This window comes from Eumetopias jubatus, unplaced genomic scaffold, assembly GCF_037043125.1.
Source record: "Eumetopias jubatus isolate StellerSeaLion01/CBP00866 unplaced genomic scaffold, mEumJub1_p1.0 scaffold_8, whole genome shotgun sequence".
NCBI lineage: Eukaryota > Metazoa > Chordata > Mammalia > Carnivora > Otariidae > Eumetopias > Eumetopias jubatus.
In genome coordinates, this window is record NW_028274814.1 from 141,941,844 (window position 1) to 141,962,342 (window position 20,499).

Below are 20,499 nucleotides of genomic sequence, written 5' to 3' on the forward strand. Positions count from 1 at the left end.
GCTGCTTCTCTGGCTCCCGTCCCAGGCTGCTGAGCAGATGCCCCGGGCCTCCCAGCTCGGAGGCCGCAGGAGGGGGGGACCTGGACCGCGGCCGGCCCGTGCGTGCGCGCGCAGGCTATCACTGCCATTCGGAGGACAGTCCCCCTCTCCTGTGTCTCACCTGCTTTTCCTCCTGTTTCAAAATGACCCAGCTCGTCAGTGCTCGTGAATACGGGCAGCCAGTCACTTGTGCTTGGACGTGAGAAACCAGGGAGGATCCTGGAATCCACCCCCTAGGTCTACACCAGGCCAGCCCCAAACAACCCTCACCGATGAGCTACCTCAACTCAGCAAAGAGCAAACGTCGGCACCTTTCCGCAGAGCAGAGTGCTGCCTGCTCCTTCTACAGGGAGGAAAGGTGGGTAGCCTTGTGGATGAAAGCACAGCCCCAAGACAGTTCCCGGCACATTCTCAGAAGGTGCTCCCACCTCACTGGGGATTTACGAGTGCCCATATCAGTTGGGAAAAGCTAACTGTGCTTCCAGAAATTCGGGTATACTCAGGGACGAGGAGATGGCATGCAAACTAATTTTGGGCCATGACTTTAACTGAAGCAGATGTTATTCTCACACCCACCCTGTCTCTGCTGTTGGGCAGGGGGCAGTGACAGATGGAGGAGACCCCCGGCCTGGGCCTGACCTCAGGTGAGTGAGGTTAGGAAATGGACTGGGCTGGAGCCTGCATGGAGACGACCCTGTGCGGGTTCCTGGGGCATCTGTCTGGTATCTTGAGCATGGTGATGGGAGTGGAGGCAGAACCCATGACAGGAGGGAGGGACCCACCGCACCCGCATCACCAAGGCCAATGAGACCGGGAAATGGAGCCCAACTTTTCCAAGCCTTGGACATGGCCCCCACCACAAAGAACACTGAGCTGTGGCAGTGGCTAGGGTCATGCCTAGTGTAGAAAGCCCCTGGTGCAAGTGCAGACCACCACTGCTGACGCGGTCTCTGCATGGCAGGCACCAGCATCAGGGAGCAGGCGGGGTCCTTCTGGAATGACCGGGTCAGGTATGGAAGGGCCGACATTTGGGCACGCGGGCTTCACAGAGGGACAGCTGTGGGTGTGGGGCTGCCGTGTGCCCACAGCCCTGGGGACAAAGGGCCCCCTGGCTGCGGGGACACGACAGGAACACACAGCTGTGCTCTCTTGTCAGAAACAGTGCTGGCAGGCTGGGCTCTGGTCCAGGCGCATCTCAGAAGAGAAACCCTGTAAGACCCGTGTGGGGCTGTGCACAGCATGTATGCTGTCTGCTCAAAGGGAACAGACCAGGAAAGCCGGCCAGGGGCCGGAGGAGCAGAAGGGGGCTGGCCTACATATCAGCCCGAGAGGGTCTGGTTCCGCACGAGCCCGGCCTCACCTGCAGGCCCCACTGCTCACGAGGTGGTGCCTCGAGAGCCAGGAACCGACAGACTGATAAGCAGAATTAAACTACTCTATGAAAACGCCACCTTGCAGCCTGGCCTGGTTAGACGGTGGTAGCCAGGCAGGGCCCTGCTTCTGCCTCGGTCTCCCTGCCCCGTGCTCACTGGGCCATCTGCACCACGACGGCCCTCCACGCTTTCTCCTTGTCGAACTCCTTCAGGGGGCTTCTGGACACCTGTGGCCAAACAGGCAGAGTGTCATTTCTCCTGCCCCCCCCCCACCCTGCGGCAGCAGGCAGGCGGGAACCTGTTACCTTGAGAGCTTTTCTCAGCCTGTGACAGCATAGAAAACAGCCCTGGACTCCTGGGAGGGAGCACACGGACGTCCCTGCCCCTCTGCCACCCACGTCCCCCCAGGAGCGCAGCCTGGACAGGGGTGGGCTCTGGAGCGGGGTGGGGGGCCGCCATGAGCCTCTGCCTGACCGCCGAGGACACGGGCTGCATCCCAGCAGCAGACAGAGAAGCATCTGCATACAGTAGGTGCCCAATAAATACTCCCCGACGGGGCAAGGATAGACACCACGGGGCGGGGTGAGGGCCTCCAAGCTCTTCCTGGGGGCAGGGGACCGGCGCCTCCACACAGAAGGGGCCTGTCAGCCAGGGAAGGAGAAGGCTTGCGGCCGAGGTCCCCACACAGGAACGGGGAGGCCAGCTGCCGGGCCCTGAGCCTCTGGACCTGCTCTTCTGGAACCCGGTGGGAGCTCACATTCACCAGACTCAGCACGTTGCTGTCCCCACCCAGAACCAAGTGGGTCTCTTACAGGGCCTGGGGGCAACGCTGCCCCCCCCCCCCCGGGAGACCCGCTGTCACCGGTAAAAACAAGGAGAGGACACTGTCTGCAGATCTCAGGGAAGGAAGGCAGGCACAGGACAGGATGGAGAGGCTGGGGTTGCTGAGCAAGGGCCGATGGCGGAAGCAGGAGCGCGCTCGCACAAAGGCCCTTGTGGACCCTGCAGCACCGGGGCCTCCCTTGTCCACAGTTGTAAACACCTCTGGGAGGGGGCGCCTCATGGGGAGCATACTGACTCCCCAGCCTTCCAGCTGTGGGGGGCAGAGTGTTGTCCAGGTGGCCTTGAGCCTGGCAGAGGGGCTGGCCAGAGGTCACTGATGCCACCCTGTAGAGGGCTGGGTGGGCGCCGCCCCCCGAGAGGGGCCAAGGAAGGAACTTCTGTGAACTGAGTGGGTCCTGAGCAACTTCTTGTCCACGTCTGTAGGAGTAAAACTGAAGGCATTCAGTCCATAATCCTCTCAGGAATGGATCTGTGTGTGGGGCCACCCCACCAGCGCAGGGTGGTCACAGAGCCCAAGGCCACTCACCTCCCCTGCTGGGCGCTCCTGCCGGCCGGTCTGCGCAGCATCCCAGGACGCACCCAGCTTGAAGCGCACACACTGGATGACGGTGCCCGTGTTGAGGCCTGCCTGCAGCAGCAGCTCCAGCATGAGCAGCAGAGGCAGCACGTCATAGGACTGCTGGAGAGAAACGGGCCGGTGAGCCCCGCGGTCTGCCTGGGGCCTCAGCCACCGGGGCCTGCAGCTCGCGTGGCACAGGCCGCGCCCTCCAGCCAAGGGAGGCGATGCAGGCAGCGCCCCAGGCCCTGCGGCCTTCCAAGAGTACGCGGGTGAGTTGTATGAATCATGCCGGCTACGCGCACGCCTGCACGAGGACTTCCGCTCATGAATGGGAGTTGAGGAAATCGATTCTGCGCTAAGTTCTGTTGTCCTGGGTTTAACAGATAACATGAAAACGGCCCACAGGCGACTAAGCCCCGTGGTAGCCCCAAAACAACCACCAGCAGAGCCCCGTGTGGTGACAGAGGGTGTCCACGTGGGGTGAAGCGACCAGGCGTGTGTGAGCAGCCTGCCCCACGGCCCCTGGGCAGAAGCACACAGACGGCAGCGGCAGATTCTCCCAGAGCGGAGGCTGGTGGCTGCTGGAGGGAAAGGGTCTGGGGAGCGCCTGGCACCCGCAGGGGTAATGGGAAATCAGGGGGAGCCCCCTCCCCTTTGGCTGAGATACAAAGCAACCAAATGTTAACACAAAACCCCAGCTCCGTACAGTGTCACTGTGGAAACAGCTCTCCTCAAGTTAAGGTACAAATTTAACCACAAGTCCAGTTTAAGGAGAAAAGTGCTTTCTGGAGCCAGGCAAGTTGAAAACGTACACAGAAAAACAAACATGCAACAAAAGTGAGGTAACCCTGAGAAGCAGTGATGGGTGATTAGGCAAGCTGCAGCCAGCTGGTGAAGCCAGCCGGCAAACGTCCACGACCGGAACAGAGCGGCATCAGACTACGTGTGAGACGTCGGGCGCAGAAATGGGCCCCGACGGGAACAGAAGCTCAGCTGTGATCAGGGCGGCATCTCAGACGAGGGCGGAGAAGGTGGGCATTCCAGTCAACAGAAAGGCCAGCTGCCTCGTGCTCTGGGGCAAACTCCTGCCGGACGCAAGCACTAGCCTTTCTCATTGCCACGAAAAATCCAGAAGCAATCAAGCAAGATACTGACAAACTTAACGACATAAACAAACAGAAACTTCCTCGGGACAAAAATCACAGCTGTTCTGCGGAGGCCTCCCAAATCCTGGTCTAGCTCCAAGCCCCTGGAAAGTGGGCAGGGCACAGAAGCAACTCCACCAGGAACGAGGGGTCAGCACTGCCAGGCACAGTCCACGGCCACTCGTGTCCAGAGAGACGCCATGGCAGCCACACCGGGCGCGTGGCCTCACCCGCGTGACAAAACCGTGTGGCAAGCCTCCGTGCCGGGCTGTGGACAAGGCCAGCGCTGCGTGGGAACATGGGACCTCCCGTGAGGGGGACTCGTCACCGTCTAACAGAACTACAGCCGTGCCCACCCTCTGACCGGCAGTCCCCCTCCGAGCTCATGTCCTAACGATGCACCACACAGACTCAAAACCTCCTGTGTGCACTGAGTTGTTCAGCAGATGCTGGGAGCAGCCCCGACGTCCTCGTGTGCACGTGTCAGAAAGGACACGGGAGAGCTCCCAGCCTGGGGGGGTACAGACAGAAAGGTTACATTTGAGCAGGAATCAAACAGTACAGCCACGCCCAGAAAAGGGGTTACTTCATCGAGCAAGCGGGGTCACCTCCTAAGTGGGGTCCGCGGAGGCTGCAGACTTTCTCAGCTGGGCTGCTGCTGCTGGTGGCCCTGGTGGTGGGCTTGCGAACGTTTTACGTGTATTATAAGATAAGACAGTAACCACGCTCAATGTTACCAGGAAACAAGAGTTTTGGAGAAAGAGAAAAGGGTTACAAATATAAAATAACACAAGTTAACAAAATTCAAGTACATACATTTTGAATTCAGGATCTTCAAAATCTAGATTTCTCAGCTCTGTCCACTGAAGAGGCGTAGAAGCAATGATGCCCCAGCATGAATGAGTGCACAGAGCCCCCAGATCCTGACTCGTGTGTACGGCCCCCTCCGAAGGGGCCTGGGATCGCCGGCGGGGGGCAGGACGAGGTGACTGCGGGCAGGGGCTCCCTCTGGCCATGGCTGGGCTAGCTCGGGCCCCAGAGAAAAATGGCTGCAGCACCGTACAAATAATGAAAGCCCGTGAGTCCTCGGTGGCACTCAGAAGGGAAGGGCACCACCGGTCACACCGTGTGCCAGCTCATCAGGGACGTGGGACACGAGAGCCAGGCATCCGTCACCTTTCTTCACCCCTCAGTGTAAAACAACGGCTCAAGCAAGGCCAGCCGCCAGGGCCAAGCCCATGCGAGGTGCTGGGACGCGGCATCCGCAGGAGCCGACTCACACGGCGGTCATGGTTATTTCCTTCCTGCGAGAGCCCCCCCGCCACCCAGCACGCCGGCAGCTGCTGCCAAACCAGGTGGGAGGTGACCACACGTGGTCCTAACCCCACTCCCACTGGCACCATGGGAAACAGATCCACACGTGGGACCTTCTCCCAGACACATGGCCTGGACCCCAAAATGTCAGTGTCATGGAGGAAGAGGCGGGGACTGTGCTGAATCAAGAGACTCGAGGGCAAGTTGTGGCCCTCGGCTGGGCCCTGCTCGGAAAGCTTCAGCCGTGAGGCACACTCTTGGGACGGTCCGTGCACACGGCGTGAAGGCAACACTGCATGGGGCTGTGGTGTGTCGGAGGCAGCCCCCTGGGAAACACTAAAGTATTTACGGTGAAGGGTCCCATTGTCAGACACCTGCCACTCCCTTTCAGAGGCTTCCCAGAAGCGACACATGCGTGTGTGCTCCCCGCTGTCAGTGTAAACACGTGTGTATAAACAACACATAAACTGCTGGGGAATCTTGGTGTTTACCGCAGAATTCTTTCCGTTTTTCTGTATATTTGAAATTTCTCATGATAAACATTTGGGAGCAAGTACACACACACGGGAACCAAGGCAAGGTATCTAAGCGATAAGCCTAGTGCCGGTGTCTGAGCCCACGGAGAGACTAGAGAAGTCCTAGTTATATAGCACATTCACATGTGAAAAGGCCCTCAATTCTCCTCAAATTTATCTATAAACCTAACAGGATTCCAACAGAAATTCCAACAAGGTCGTCACACGCCTAGATGAAGAGTGGATTCTGCAGTGCGCGTGGAAGCCCCAAGAGCACCGAGAAGAAGGGGTGTCCAGGCGGGCTGTGAGACCGGGCAGAATGGCCCAAACTTAGAAGAAGAGGCAGCCTGCGCAGAGTTGGGCTGGGGCGGCGTGGGCAGAAGAGTGGAGCGCAGACACCTGGCTGTCAGAGGGGAGAAGTCAGGTGCAGCTCAGGCCACAGGTGGGAGCAGCCCCAGCGGGTCGGACGCTGGGCCGGGCCGCCCGTCCTGGGCGGCTCCTCCCACGGGGCAGCAACGCCATGTCCGCACAGAGCTCCCGGGACACGTACCTCGATGGCCGGCGGGTAATCTCTGAAGAGCTCCAGGATTCTCATGATGCTGAATGACAGGTACCCAGAGGCCGTGAACAGCAGCGGGGACGTGAGGCTGCAGATGGCAATCAGCACCTCCACCTGACGGGAAGCAGACGCGAGCTCTGTTTCGGCCAGCCCGCCGGGCCTGGCAGCCGTGGCTGCCACAGCGCCTGTCCACATCTGCGTCTGGGTTCTGCCTGAGGCTCCCGTGAACCCCAAGCGCGGCTTGTGTCACGCGAGTTCCCCCAACTTCTACACAAGTATCCACTCTGTGGGGAGGGTGACGCGCGCGGAGGAGACTGCTGCCCTCACAAACCCCGCGCCCGTCGGACAACGGTGCCAGCTGGTCTGGGGCGCACGGCACACGGGTGCTGCAAAGTACGAAGGCAGGGCGGTCGGGCTGACTGAGCAGCTGTCCCTGTCAGCCGGCGGACCACCTGACAGGACGAGGGGATGCAGGCTGAGGCTCGCAGGCCACGTCCTCCTCCCTTTGCTGAGTCCCAGGACTCTCTCCGGACTCTCCACCTGGTTCCACAGGCAGTCTGCCCTCAGAGCAGCGCGCGGCGCTCAACAGGCCTCCCCTGCTCAGCCCCACAGCCCGGTTCGGCGGCCATGGCCAGGGGCGCGAGCCCATCACGTGGCAGCCCGGGAAGGGGGCCGGGCACCTGGGGACAGGGCCTCACTCACCAGGCACTTGCTGGGACACTCAGCTGTGACGTGACTGGCAATGGCACTCGGAAAACACTAGGAGGAAAGAACACATGGCCTCAGAGGGGATGGCTGAGGTCAGCTCCGGCACGGGCTCTCCTGTTTCGAGGGGCGGCATCCTCGGGGCCAGGACGGGTCGGGCGGAAGTGGGGTGGCCTCCCCGAGGCTGCAGAGAAGCCGGAGGAGCTGCCCCAGGATCGCTCCACCGGCCGAGACGGGCCACCTGCCCCCAGCAGCTGTTTGCGCGCCGGCTGAGACGGAGGCGTTCTCCGGAACCCCTCAACCAGCACCCACCAGGGAAATTCCACACGGATTCCACAGCACTGCCCGTGTCCAGAGCCTCCCATAGCCCCGATAATGTCCTGTCATAGGCACTCTTTGTTCCCGGCTCGGGACGCAATCAGTGGCCCTGCTTTGCATTTAGAGTCTCCTTGACCAGAGACCCTCCTCCTGCGGCCGACGCGGGCATTTCTGAAGAGCACACCAGCTGGCTGCAGAGTGGCCTCGGCCGGGTCGACTCAGGGAGCCCCAGGACCACCCACCACACTGACCCTGCCCCACTGCACAGCACCCCTGCCCCTTTGTAACTGACACAGGTCTGCTGCGTCTTACTGGAAGGGACTGGTTTACTCTCACGCAATCCCGGCACAGGGAAGCACAGCAGGAGGACGCATCCTTCCCGAGGAGCCCGGTGCCGGCCCGCTCAGCCCACTGAACCCGTGGCCCCAAGTGTGTCCAAGCTCTACTTACCCAGCCACACACCCACACAGGAAAAGACCGTGCCCTGCGTGGGAGCAGCTCGGACCCCTGGACACCGGTAGGGCTCGGGCTGAGGCTGAGTGGGACACCGGTAGGCCCCGCAGCGGGAGGACTGAGAGGGGAGCAGCACTCTGAAGGTGCTGGTGTGGGCACGACAGGGGAGCCCCGTGTGGCCGGGATGTGGCGTGGCTGCAGGGCTGCGTGCGCCGGGCCACCAGTCTGCTCCTCTAAGGAGCGTAGGGGCGAAGGTGTTCCAACAAGCTCTCTGGCTGAAAGCAGGGGGGACTGTGGGTGCGGAGCGGCCAGTTAGGAAGAGACTCGGTGGCCCCGACAAGCCAAGAGCGGGGCCCAGGTTTGCCGGTGGCTCCTCCAGCCCCAGGCCCTGGACTGGCAGGAGACTGGCCTGTGGCGGCAGGCTGTTCCCACACACACAGCCCACCCAGGGACGCTGCAGGGACAGGCTCTCAGCCCGGCCCCGAGCCCTAGACTCCTGCCTGGTCTGTGACTGGCCTCTCCCATCCCCGGACCACCCCCAGATCCTTTCCTCTCCGTGCACCCCCCCGTCCCTGGCCAGTTCTTCCACAGCTGGGGAGAAGGCCCAGGGAGGCCGGTCTGGGGGCGACGGCCACATCCTCTGTGATGCATGGTCACCGAGCATGTCAACGGGGCTGCTCAGGCGAGTCTCTTCTCCACCAGCATTAGGGGAGTGTTAGGTCTCTGTGCTCAACAATCCGAGGCTATAATCCCAGGCCCTCCAAGGACATGCACAGCCACACTGGCCGGGCAGACCCGCGGCATGCTCTCTCCTCCGCAAGCCCCACTGTGCACCAGGTGCATGGCTCTGGCCACGTCCTCCCTGCCTGCTCTCTCTCCCCGGGCTCCAGTCCTTGGGGAGCACAGCGGCCGGTTCCCAGGGCTCGGCGAGATTGGGCACAGGTGCCCACGGTGTTGCTCTGAGCCCTAGGATGCAGCAGGAGTCTGGGCCCGGCGTCTGGAGGAGACACCAGTCCCGGCCTTCCTGCAGCTGGATGCACAGGCCGTCGGGCAGCACCAGGAAGCAGAGCGTGAGGACGAGTCCAGGGATGCTCACTGCGTCCTGGCCACTCACACGGGATGGCCCTGGACAGCAGCGTGGGGCAGACCAGCCCCTCCTGCAGGGATGCTGCTGAGCAGCCCTGGGGTGACCACGCCTGGGAGCACGGGGCCTGTCACAGGACGGTGGGACTTCGGGCGTGCAGGGTCCATCTCAACTGTTCCACGCGGCGGTGAGGAGCCCACACCTGCCAAGGCTGCCTGTGGCCACGAATGGGAAGTGCTGGGCATTTCAGTTCAACACTGAGCAACACTAGCTTCGGTAAGCGACGACAGAATTGCTCATCAGATGATGAGGCCCCAGAGTGTACTCACGGCCACTAAGATCCAAAAGAACGTCACTGAGAGGTGCGGCCCCGAGACAGCGTCATCCACATTCAGAGCGATGACCCCACCCAGGACGGCAGAGACGCCGGCAATCACCTCGATGACCTGGGGGGCAGAGCACGCAGGCAGGGTCACCTGGGGAAAGCGTGTCGTGTGCAGCAGGTGGACAGGGGGCGTGAAGAGACTGTTCCAAGAGCTCAGGGCAAAGGAGCCAACATGTTGAAATGTTGAAGATAACCTCTAAGAGAACATGGAAAAATGCAGTTTCCAATTCAAAATTAGTGGGAAAAGGAAAAAAGCAGAAGGAGGGACGACGCTCCCACCAATTCAAAGGCAGACGGGAAAGGCAGCAGAAGGCAAAGAAGCTAGAAAACAGAGAGGTGGCAAAACTCAGTATAAACGTGGCAGTGCGGGGATGCAGGCCCCACGTGAGGGTCTGCATCCACGAGGCCACAGAAAGGGTGGCAGTCCCAGGCTGCTGACAGAAGCATCCCCAAACACAAGCGGAGCTGAGCGCGTCGGGGCAGAAAGACACAGCCTGCGGGGCCAACCGCTGACCCAGTCAACACAGACTTTATGGCCGACACCTGCAGCAGATGCAGAGTCGCTAAGTGACAAGAGAAGGAAACTTGGACGTGTCTGGGGACACAGCTCCAAACCCCAGCCAAAAGCTCCAGGGCCACAAGCAGAAACGAGGAACACCACGCTCAGAGCGGGGGGGTTATCAGAACAAGTCTGGGAACACAGGTAACCAGAGAGCGTGGCCACGTCACTACCCTTCCAACCAGGACCCTTCTGGCAGGAAGAGGGGTGAACTTAAGGACGCCCTGGGGACGCAGGGTCACTCAGGACGCTGTGTCACCACGGACCTCCCCCACGTAAAGGAAAATAACAGGCAGAGAGGAAAGATTATCTTACTGAATAGGACTTCAGGACCCGGGCGGGAAATGCCACTTCATACAGAACGTTGGAGCTATCCGGCATGGGACCCTGAAAGGAAACAACACGTTTGGTCTGGTGACTTCGCAGGTGCTGCGTGAGGGCGGGGAGGGGTGCACCCCAGGTGAGCTGCCGCCCCTGCTCTCTGCACCTGCTGGCCGTGCTCTGAGTTCAAATGTTTTCCCTGCCTGTGAAAACGGGATTAACCGCTGCAGTCCTGGTGCTCAAGGTGACATGCTCAGCGGACTTGGTCTCTCCACGGGAAACACTGGGCACTGGACCAGAATCACATGATGGGGAGGTCGTGTTGCATCTTCCACTTTGCCTCCCTGAGGCCATGAGCCTCGTGACTCCCTGGAGATGTGGGGCCGCATGGGGCACCCTGGGGCAGCCTACCCTCCTGCGGACTCATGCTCTGGGGAGCCAGGCGTGTGCCCCGTGCAGCACAGGGCTGGACCCACCTTCTGCTTACAATGCACCTCGCTCGACCGTGCTGAGATGATCACCATGGCCGCCATGAAGAGCTCCAACAGAAGGAGCAGAATCAGATTAAAATTTATCTGCCAAAAGAGAACACATATGTCTACAAACAGGCTCTCTTCACTTTTATTTTGTAAATGTAGACAATCCCACAGACAGGTTTAGAAGTCTGTTCAAAGCTCTGGGCAGCTTTTCCTGTCAAAGGCCAGATGCTAGGCCCAGGGGCCTCATACCCCCTCTGACTCTGAGTCTCTCTCTCTAAACCATTTTTAGCCCAAAGGCTGGATTTGGCCATTGAGCTGTAGTCTGCTGACCCCTGATCTAAACCTTCCTTAGTGGTGTGCCCCTGCTGGGTATTTAAAGATATAAAAACTTAAGTTCGTATCAGTGAGCCTTTACACAGCTCTATGCATAATTGCCAAAAACTAAAGAGACTGGGGCCTTGGGGGTGGTAGAACTGTTCCATATCTTGATTGTGTTTGCAATTATAGGAATCTATACCTCTGTTAATAACCATAGAACAAAATGCTAAAAAAAAAAAAAAAGTTAATTTAACTGTAGGGTATGCAAACCAGCCAACCCGGAGCCCCGGCCCACCACCCCCTCTGTGGGGCCCCCACCCTCGGGGCCTCCCTCACCTGCTCCCACCACCCAGGGCAGGTGCCCAACAGCCAGGTGAGCCCGGGAACCCGTGGTCGGTATTCACGCAGGACAGTCCTAAGCCTGTTCACCTGCCTTGTCCGTTCCTTCCTGCGGAAACCACAGGAATGGCTCCTGCCCTCGTCCCCCTCCCGCTCTGCCTGCTGATACTTCCCCCCAGCGGCCCCCAGCCTGGGCACGGCGTGCCCCCTCCTCCTGGGGGAAGCTGTCTTCCCAATGGCAGCTGTCTGCTGGTCGCAGGCCTCAGCAGACCTGAGTGATAATAAAACCTACGTTTAAAATCAGATGAAATTAATATGTTTGATCTACAGAACCCTACCCGCAAAATAAAACAGAGAACATTTGTTCTTTCATAGTATTTGGTGGAACGCTAACAAAAACTGACCATCTATTAAGCCACAAAATAAAGCTTGGTAAATTCCAAAAAATCTACACTACAGGCTGTGCATTCTGACCATAATAATAACATCAGAAAACATCAACAAATGGAAAACTTTAAAAAATAATCCCATGGGTCTGTTTCATCAGGTTCCTGGCAAGAAACCCAGGGACAGTCATGAGGAGGGACTGGAGGAAGTTCAACCAGAGGAGCTGGAGCCACGGGAAACCTACCAGGGCAGCACGACCAGTGAGGACCAGGGCAGGGAGGGAGTGGCCGTGAGTGGGACCCAGCCCCCATCCCACCACACCGTGGAGGGCTCGGACACACTAACCACTCGCTAATGTCCTGTCTTCCTCTCTCATGGGCACACGTGCCACCTCCCTGGCACAAACAGGGAGGCAGTGCATGGGAGGTGGGTCTGGAGGGGGCAAACGGGAAACGTGCAAACACCTAGAACCAAACAAGGATGAAATGCTACGCGTCAAATCTGGGATGCAGCTAAGCTGGAGATCAGAGACGGGGCCGTGCACCCGAGTGAGCTGGGCTGCCAGCTCACCACAGACAGCACACTGAGCGCCCCGTCAGCCGACCCAGAAGCAGCCCTGGAGACACGGGAATGATGGCCACGAGTAAACAGGGAACGGCAGCCACAAACCAAAGAAGAGCTCGTTCTTTCAAAGATTAATAAGGTAGATACAATAAAGACACCAATGGAATTCTGGAATGAAAATGAGAAATTATAGATAGCACACATAAAATAGTGAGCAATTTACAAGCTACTACATGCTAATAATTTTGAAAAACTGCATGATATGGAGAAATTTTTGATCAAAAGAGAAAAGCCAAACTTTGGCACAAGAAGAAACAGAACTTAGATGCTCATAATGACGTCCTCCCTCGGCAACGGCTCTGGGGGGAGACTCTACAGGTAAGTTCTACCCAACTTTCAAGAAGCCGTTTCCTCTATCACGTTCCTAAACACAGAAGAGATCGGTGCTGCCTAGTTTACTTTATGGCCCAGTGGCAGAAGGAAACCTAGGCCCATCTCACCAGGTGATGCAGAAATCCTAAACACGGTACCAGCTATATATCTGAATATCTACAAAAACACCATTGTCATCAGGGGAGGTTTATTCCAGGAAAGAAAGGCTCAACACCAGAAAAATCTATCCATCTAATAAACTAAGCAAGGAAAGATCATCTTACATAGCAAAATCAAACTATTAAACTTCAACTCCTGTTTATGTTTTTAAAATGGAAAAACTCATGGTAAACCAGCACTTGAAGAGAATATTATTAACTTGGCGAGAGTTACGCATCAAACCTATAAACAGAGACTCTTTGGATGCAACTCATGTGGGGTCAGGAATAAGACAGAGAGACGCCCCACTCTTCCCTGCCACAGCTCCACAGAAAGAAAGAGCCAGCCGGCAGGAGGACAGGGGATACTCTCAGGTGACGTGCTCACCTGCACAGAAAAACCCATGCAACCCACAAACACTGTGCAGAATAAAAGAGTTCAGCAAAGTTTCCAGACACGAAATAAACTGATGAAAGACCCTTCTTATTTAAAAACTGGTACCATTTGAACATTCACCCAAGTGAATATTCAGCAGCAAAGGTCAATCTCCTGGCTGATTATGTGGGACGCTGTTGCTTGGGGAACCTGGGGAGGGGCACACAGGAACTCTCCTATTTGTGCAAATTATTTTGAGTCTTAAAATATTTCAAAATAAAGAAAAAAATTAAATCAATCCCCTGTTTCTATACTCCAATAATCCATCTGAAAATATCATTTAAGAAATAAGACACCCTACTAGCAACAGAATCTGTAAATGATGTAGGGATTACTTGACCAAGAATACACAAAACACTGAGGCCCTAAGACAGGACCCAGAAAATGATCCGAATACATGGAGGGACCAGGAGGCTCTTGCCCAGGATGATTAACATAACAAAGATGTCACTTGTCACAAAATTATTTTATAAACTTAAAATGATCGTAATGCAATCCCAGGTGCAGCTGTGGAGGAACTCGATAAACCTGTTGTAAAGTATCCTTGAAGTCCGCGAGCTTGGCTTTGAAGGACGGGGAGGGGAGTGTGCCCCACAGACAAACAGGGCAGGGCGCAAGTCCTGGGCTCGAGAAGAGAAAGACAACCTCAATTTACTGATTTACCAGTGGGCCGAGGGCGAGACCGGGCAGTGGTCGGGGCAGGAAGCTCAGGAGGTCAGCAGAGAACCAGGTGCTCAGGAGCAGCGGGGATGAGACCGCGGAAGAGAAGTAACAAGCAGCTGCCACTGGGGTGCTCCCCGGGCACAGCAGACCATTGGTGACACCAGATGCAGGGCAGCTTGTGGGATCTGAGAAGCCTGAGCAGGCAGGGAGGGCAAGAGCCGGGCTGCTCCTGTGCGCGGGCAGGCAGAGCGCGCTCCTTGGAGTAGGAGACCCCGCAGAAATGCGTGGACAAGCCCCACTCACGGCAGCTGAGCCACCTGGATCCACCCCCGAAGAATGCTGCGGAGACAGGGCCCCACCGAGGACACGGCGCAGACTCACAGGGAGCTGGATGGGGGACGGCGGGGAACAGAGGGGCTCTCCTGTGTACACCGTGTGGGGACATCAACATGTACTCACCCAGGGCCCAGCGCAGCAGGGACGAGGCGTGTGGGAGCCCCAAACCTCATGTCCCTCCCGTGGTTTTCTATTTCCCTGTGTGTGGGGGGGGAGGGTGTCTGTGTGCCCGTGTGCATGCGTACGTGTGTGTGTGCGAGTGCATGTTCACGTTGCATGTGCGTGCGCGTGTGTTGTGTTTGTGTGTGCGTGCACTTGCGTGTGCACATGTGTGTACACGTGTGTGTTGTGTGTACAAGTGTGTACTCGCGTTGTGTGCGTGTGTTGTGTGTGTGCGTGCACGAGTACGTATTCACGTTGCGTGTGTGCGCGCGAATGCGAATTCACGTTGCGTGCGCGCGCGTATTGTGTATGTGTGCACGCACTTTTGTGTGCATGTATATGTGCATGTGTGCACGTGTGTGTTGTGTGCGCGGGTGTGCACTCACGTTGCGTGTGTGCACGCGTGTGTGGTGTGTACACGCGAGTACATATTCACGTTGCGTGTGTGAGCGCGTGTGTTGTGTGTGAGCGCGTGTGTTGTGTGTGCACACACGCACACATGCATCCCCAGACGCTGATGGTTCAGGCGTTAGAGCATGTGTCCTCAGTGCCACAAACAGCACTTGCAGTGTGCTGCAGCTTGACCTTCATATTCCGGGAGCCCCCCGAGGGCCTGGTTACCCGTGGATTCCTGTGCGCTGGCCGGGGTGGGGCAGTGACTGGAGTTCCAGCTCCAGGACAGGCGGCATCGCAGCCACAGGCCACACTTGAGCAGAAGGCTGGGTGGCTTGGGGCTCTCCACCTCTATTTACCCAGGCTATGTATTTGGGGGCACTGTCCAGGGAATGGACACCAAGTGTCTGTTTAGGTTCGGGGTTTGGGGCACCATGCCCACAGCTGCCAGAGCCACACTTCCTGGCCAAGTGCACACGTGTTTCCCTGGGGTCTGCGCTGTCGGGGGCGTTGTACACAGAATCCCCGTGTGTGTGCTCTTCAACATACCAGCAGACGCCAGACTGTTTCCAAAGGGCGTGAGAGTCGTCCCAGATGGGAGGCAGGCTCCTTCTGCCTTCCATGGCTTCTGGAAACAGCATCTCCCTGTGGTTTCCTTGACCTCCTCTGACTGCAGCGAGGCTGAGTGCCTCCAGCCGCCTGGGGCACTGTGCTTTCCTCCTTCTGCCATATGGATCCACAGCAGGAGCACCCCACATGCCCTGGGAGGGGTCCCCCTTACAGCATGAGCTCCTGTGTCTGTCCTGGCCAGGCTCCAGCAGCACCAGCGAGTCCCACGTCCAGGGCAGCGGTCTGCACGTGTGGGGCTGCTCCGGGCCGGCCTGGGCGGCGGGGGTTCCCCTGCCTTCTGGGGACGGCTGTTTAAGAAGTCCTGGTTGTGGGGTGAGTCCCCAGGTGCTGTCCAGGGGGCTGCCATCCCTGGCCCTTGGTCACGATACGTGCTGGGTCCTGCCACCATCGGGAGGCACCCCCACACGCACCTGGCGGGACCGATTTAAAGAAGACACCCTGGTTCTCAGTAAGACTTTACGATTCTCGACAAATCAGCCTCGCAAACCTTCTGATTTATTCCCAGGAACTTCACGCTTATCTCTGTAAAATGATTTCTGTATTTAAATTACTGTTCCAAAATGTTCTGTTGCTGGCCCAAGTGTTGTACACTGATTTTCACGCCCAGCGACCTTGCCACATGTGCTGACTTTATGGCAAAGTTAGCGGGAATGCCCTCGCCTGTAGGTAACGGTGACAGGAGTGCCCCTCCCAGGTCCACGGGAGCGCGTTCACGTTTCTGCCTCAGGGGCCTGGCTGACACTTCCTCGGGGCCACCCCATCCTCTTCCTGACCTTGAAAGAAAGGAGTTCAACACTTCCCATAAAACAAGGCTTTTCTGTTTATTTTTTTGAGGTATCTCTGATGAGTCCTCTTTCGTAGAAGACTCTTCTCTTCTGGTATCATCGCTTAAATGGGAAGGTTTTTCCACTTTTCTTAGCGGTACACAAAGTAACAGTGCACCTACCAATCAACAGCATCACAGATTTGATGAAATACATGGTAAAAAAGACATTCAAGATGTTATTGACAAATTCATCCACTGGAATCGATGCAACCATCAAGTAAAGACCACTCTCAAAAGCATAAATAAAATTCTCAAAACTTGCTGGACTCCAGAGCTAGGACACATGTGTACCTACCGTGTGACTACTGCACATTTCCAACCCAGCGACAGCACCCTCTCAGGCCCAGACTCAGCGGGACCAGAGCCCCCGGCACCCGTGGCAGCAGGAAGACCCATGGCCCCACCCGGGGACTCACGTCTATTGCTGAGGGGTTCACCACCAGTTTGCATCCAAACCAGATCAAGCAGGCAGTGGTGATGGCGAACGTGGACACAAACAGGATCTGAAAGTTAGGGATCTGGAAAACAAGACAGGGGTCACTCTTTTTTGCATAACTAAAAAATTAAAGCTATCATTGAACCAAATTCCAGGTCATTAATTAAAAAATCCCAAGAATATGACACACAAGAATGCGCGGGGGCGGGGCGCCTGGGTGGCTCAGTAGTAGAGCATCTGACTCGATTTTGGCTCAGGTCGTGACCTCAGGGTCATGGGATCGAGCCCCACACTCAGCAGGGAGTCTGCTTGAGATCCTCCCTCTCTCTCTGCCCCTCCACCCTCCCATGCTTGCACTCTCTGTCTCTAAAATAAATAAATAAAACTTAAAAAAACAACAACAACACAACTAGCCAGGGAGGATGCCCTGCAGCCCCTTGGGGTCGGGGGAGGGTACAGGAAGCCCTGTTGTGGGGGGCACAGGGGCTGCCAGCAGCAGAGGCACACCCTTCCATGGGTGTGTGCGCACACACACATGCACACACATATGCACGCATGCGTACACACATGTACATGCACATACACGCTCTTACACACATGTGCACGTGCTCTCACACACATGCATACGCGTACACATGTACATATACACTCTCACACACATGCACGCGCGCGCACACATGTACATGCACATACATGCTCTCACCCACGTGCACACGTGCACACATGTACATGCGCATACATGCTCTTGCACATGTGCACACGCTCTCACACACATGCACGCGCGCACGTGTACGTGCACATACACGCACACACGTGCGCATGCACACACGCATGCGCTCACACATGTACGTGCACATGCACACGTGCGCACACACACGCTCACACATGTACATGCACATCCACACACGCGCACATCCGTACGCACACATGCACACGCGCACACGCGCACACGCACGCACGGGTGGGTGCCCGTCAGCCCCGCAGGCGGCCTGGCCTGCTTCCCCAGCCCACGGCCTGGCTTGTCCTGCCCTCGGAGGCTCCCCCATAGCCGTGCTGCAGCCCCCACACCTGCAGAGACTGCACGGAGGCCAGGACTCACCGCACTGATGTTTCTCCGTGAAATAGCAAAGCTCACGATTGCTGAGGGAAGGCACTGAAAGGAAACCAGAGCTCCATGAGCCAGCGGCGAGCCACCTGGCGTCCCTACCTGCAGTGCTTACACTTCCAGAATGACCCAAGACCTGTCGGCCAAACGAGGGCCACCCGCCTGCAGGCACAGGGGTGCTGCCAGCAGTGGAAGGTCTCATGCCTTTCAAAATGATTTATTCTGGAAAAACTTTAATTTTTCTGAAAAGATGAAAGGGGCTGAACACACTTAGAGCTGGACTGTCACCTCTACCAGCTGCATAAGAGTGAGTTTGTCTTAGCTTGAGAATTACCCCAAAAGGGAAACGCATCTGTGTGTGAATAAGTGGAAATGTTCCGGAGTCCCAGAGCCCCGAGGAGGTTCTTGGAGACCCTGCAGTTGATCCCCACAGAAGTGGAGGACGAGGAAGAAGGCAGGCGTGGGGGCAAGCATGGGGTGTCAGGGCAGTGGGGAGGTGGAGGGAAGGGCACCAGCCTGCGCGTCGTGGGCCATGCCAGGTGTCACCCCTGCAGGCACCAGGACCCCCACAGACCCCTCGAGCTATGGAGACAGAGCCTGTAAGGGTGGAAGGGAACCAGTGGGGCATGTGGCTTGTCTCCCCGGCCCGTCACTTGGAGGGTGAAGGGCACTGCCAAGGATTTCGCTGAAATGTCCAGCCTAGGTCAGTGGCTGCCCAGGAGCATCTGGGCTAGACGTCACTGGGACCCCCAAGAAGGGCCACTCCAGTGGTGACAAAGGGCCACCTAGAAGGCTCCAGAGAGAACAGCAGGGGATGGGTCAAACTCTTTCAAGGAGCTTTGTCCTAAGGGAGCAGAGACCGGGCACCCTGCCAGCTCACGGGCAGCACGCAGCTGTAGGAACTCAAGGGCCATTTCCCACCCGGGAGTCTGCGGCGAGAGACTCACACGCATCAAATCTTACCTGAAACTGAAGTCAGCAAGTGATAGCAACACGTAAATCTCAGAGCAAAGAACTCAAATGCACAACCTCAAATCCCGGTACTGAAAGGTGCGACCGAGGAGTAATGCTTACCGACCCTGCGGCACAGCGTAAGTAATCCATTTCCGAGGGAAACACGTTTCCCAAATAGAGCGAAAACCCTGAAGTCACAAGCAGACAGCTCTGCAAAACAGCAACACAGTTCAGGTGACCACTGGAGCATGTCGGGACATCAGGCGTTCAATGAGTCCTCTATCATGTAACAGAATGATGCCAACGTGGACGCCGAGATCCCACCACACCTGACTCCCCCCACTCTTTCCCCGCAGGGTCAGACTAAGGGCCTCCACATGTATTTGGGGGAGGGAGGGAGAGGCCTCTGTCGAAAGTTCAAGCAAGAAATGGCGCTTCTCCCCAGAACATACCCTCATCCCCCAACATGTGCAATTTCAGGAGCCTTAGCATCCCCACCCTCAGGGCCAGGCTCGGAGGCTGGGAGACAACTCTGTCCCGTGTTCTCTGCAAAGCTAATCCAAGTGGATGGCCAGGCAATGACTGCAGGGCCGAGGGCCTCCCGGCTGTTAGGGGCACCGAGGCCTCACGTCAGGCCTGGGACATGGGAACACTGTCGAGGGCGAGCCTCTGGGTCCGGGCCGGGGGTCGTGTGTGCCCCCCTGTGATGGGAGCACAGAGGCCAGGGGCCTGGGGAACAAGGGAGACCACGAGACACACCTACATGAGGCAGGGGGGATGAGCAGCATTACGCGCCTTGGCCACCGGCCACTGTGGCCAGTGCACAGAGTCCAGGGGCCGGGAGGAGGGGCTTCCTCTGCACCCCGGGCGGATGGGGGTTCCAGTCTCAGCGGGACGGGGTCACAGCTCAGGGGAAGGGTGGCCTGGGGAAGCCCAGTATGGAGGGAGGTCCCTGCCTGGATCCTAGCTCTCAGCCCAGGCCACACAGAGCCCTGGGGTTCAGCCTAGAGAGAGGTGTGTCCAGTGGCCCAGCCCCAGGTGAGCCTGCTCTTGGGCCAAAATGACTCCTTCAGTGGTCAGGTGCCCACCCAAGCATGTCTGAAGGGAAAGGTCCCCGAACCCAAGCCTGCGTCCTCGGCCCTGGGGCTTCCTCCTGCAGCGGGCCCCGGCTTCCCGCCTCGGAGACCCTGACCCACTCTCCAGTCTGCCAGAGGCCTGCCCTCAGAGCACAGCCCCTCCTCCCATCTGTGCAGCACAACTCCAGACCCCCAGGGGCACAACCCACGACCCCGCAGAGGGGCAGCATGGGCCCTGGGCTGTCCCAAGCCTGGTGGAACACGGAGAAGCCCCGAGGCTGCGGTAGATATTCCTGAGGTGAATCCCGAGCACACATGCCAAGTAAGCACATGAGCACCCGCGAGTCTCCCCAGAAGCAGAAGCAGCCCCGGAGCCACGCTCTCCCAGGCCGCGTGGATTCCCAGGGGATGGCTTGCCGTGGACGATGCCTCCCTGGTCCTGGCCAGGAGCTACTCACCCCCATCAACACGGAGAGGACCCACGTCTTGTGGCTGAGGCACGGGGGCAGCCTCGTGGTCAGCTGAATGTCGCTGGGCTTGGCATCAGGGGCGTAGCTCCCGGCCTCGGGCCTGCCCCGCTCTAGGGTGGGCATCCGGTCATAGCTGAGCTCCTCCCCGCACTGCTCATCCCGCGTCATGGCGCTCGGGCTATAGACACTGGCATCAGAGGCCACAGGACAGCAACACCTGTGG

General features: G+C 57.8%; 1 protein-coding gene across 5 annotated transcripts; it reads right to left on the minus strand.

Moving 5' to 3' along the window:
* Positions 1–1,564: 1,564 nt before the first annotated feature.
* On the minus strand, positions 1,565–20,444 carry MLC1 (modulator of VRAC current 1). 5 transcript variants are annotated; one of them, XM_028115673.2, is made up of 11 exons: positions 20,265–20,444; positions 18,851–18,940; positions 17,771–17,824; positions 16,652–16,753; positions 10,649–10,747; positions 10,167–10,238; positions 9,237–9,353; positions 7,050–7,106; positions 6,339–6,461; positions 2,782–2,934; positions 1,565–1,639 (listed from the first exon to the last, which is right to left on the minus strand). In XM_028115673.2, the coding sequence occupies exons 1-11, from the start codon at positions 20,442–20,444 to the stop codon at positions 1,565–1,567; spliced, it is 1,122 nt and encodes a 373-aa protein (XP_027971474.1). The 5 variants fall into 5 exon arrangements, with proteins under 5 accessions (XP_027971474.1, XP_087881811.1, XP_087881812.1 ...); XM_088025685.1 differs by lacking the exon at positions 18,851–18,940; XM_088025686.1 differs by lacking the exon at positions 16,652–16,753.
* Positions 20,445–20,499: the final 55 nt, after the last annotated feature.

Excerpts from the sequence above, each read along its gene's own strand:
- MLC1 (XM_028115673.2), bottom strand. The coding sequence starts at position 20,444 with ATGACGCGGGATGAGCAGTGCGGGGAGGAGCTCAGCTATGACCGGATG. Across the intron at positions 10,239-10,648 it reads AGGTGCATTGTAAGCAGAAG|GGTCCCATGCCGGATAGCTC; the intron begins GTGGGTCCAGCC and ends GTTTCCTTTCAG. Across the intron at positions 7,107-9,236 it reads TCTTTTGGATCTTAGTGGCC|TGTTTTCCGAGTGCCATTGC; the intron begins GTGAGTACACTC and ends CTTTCCTCCTAG.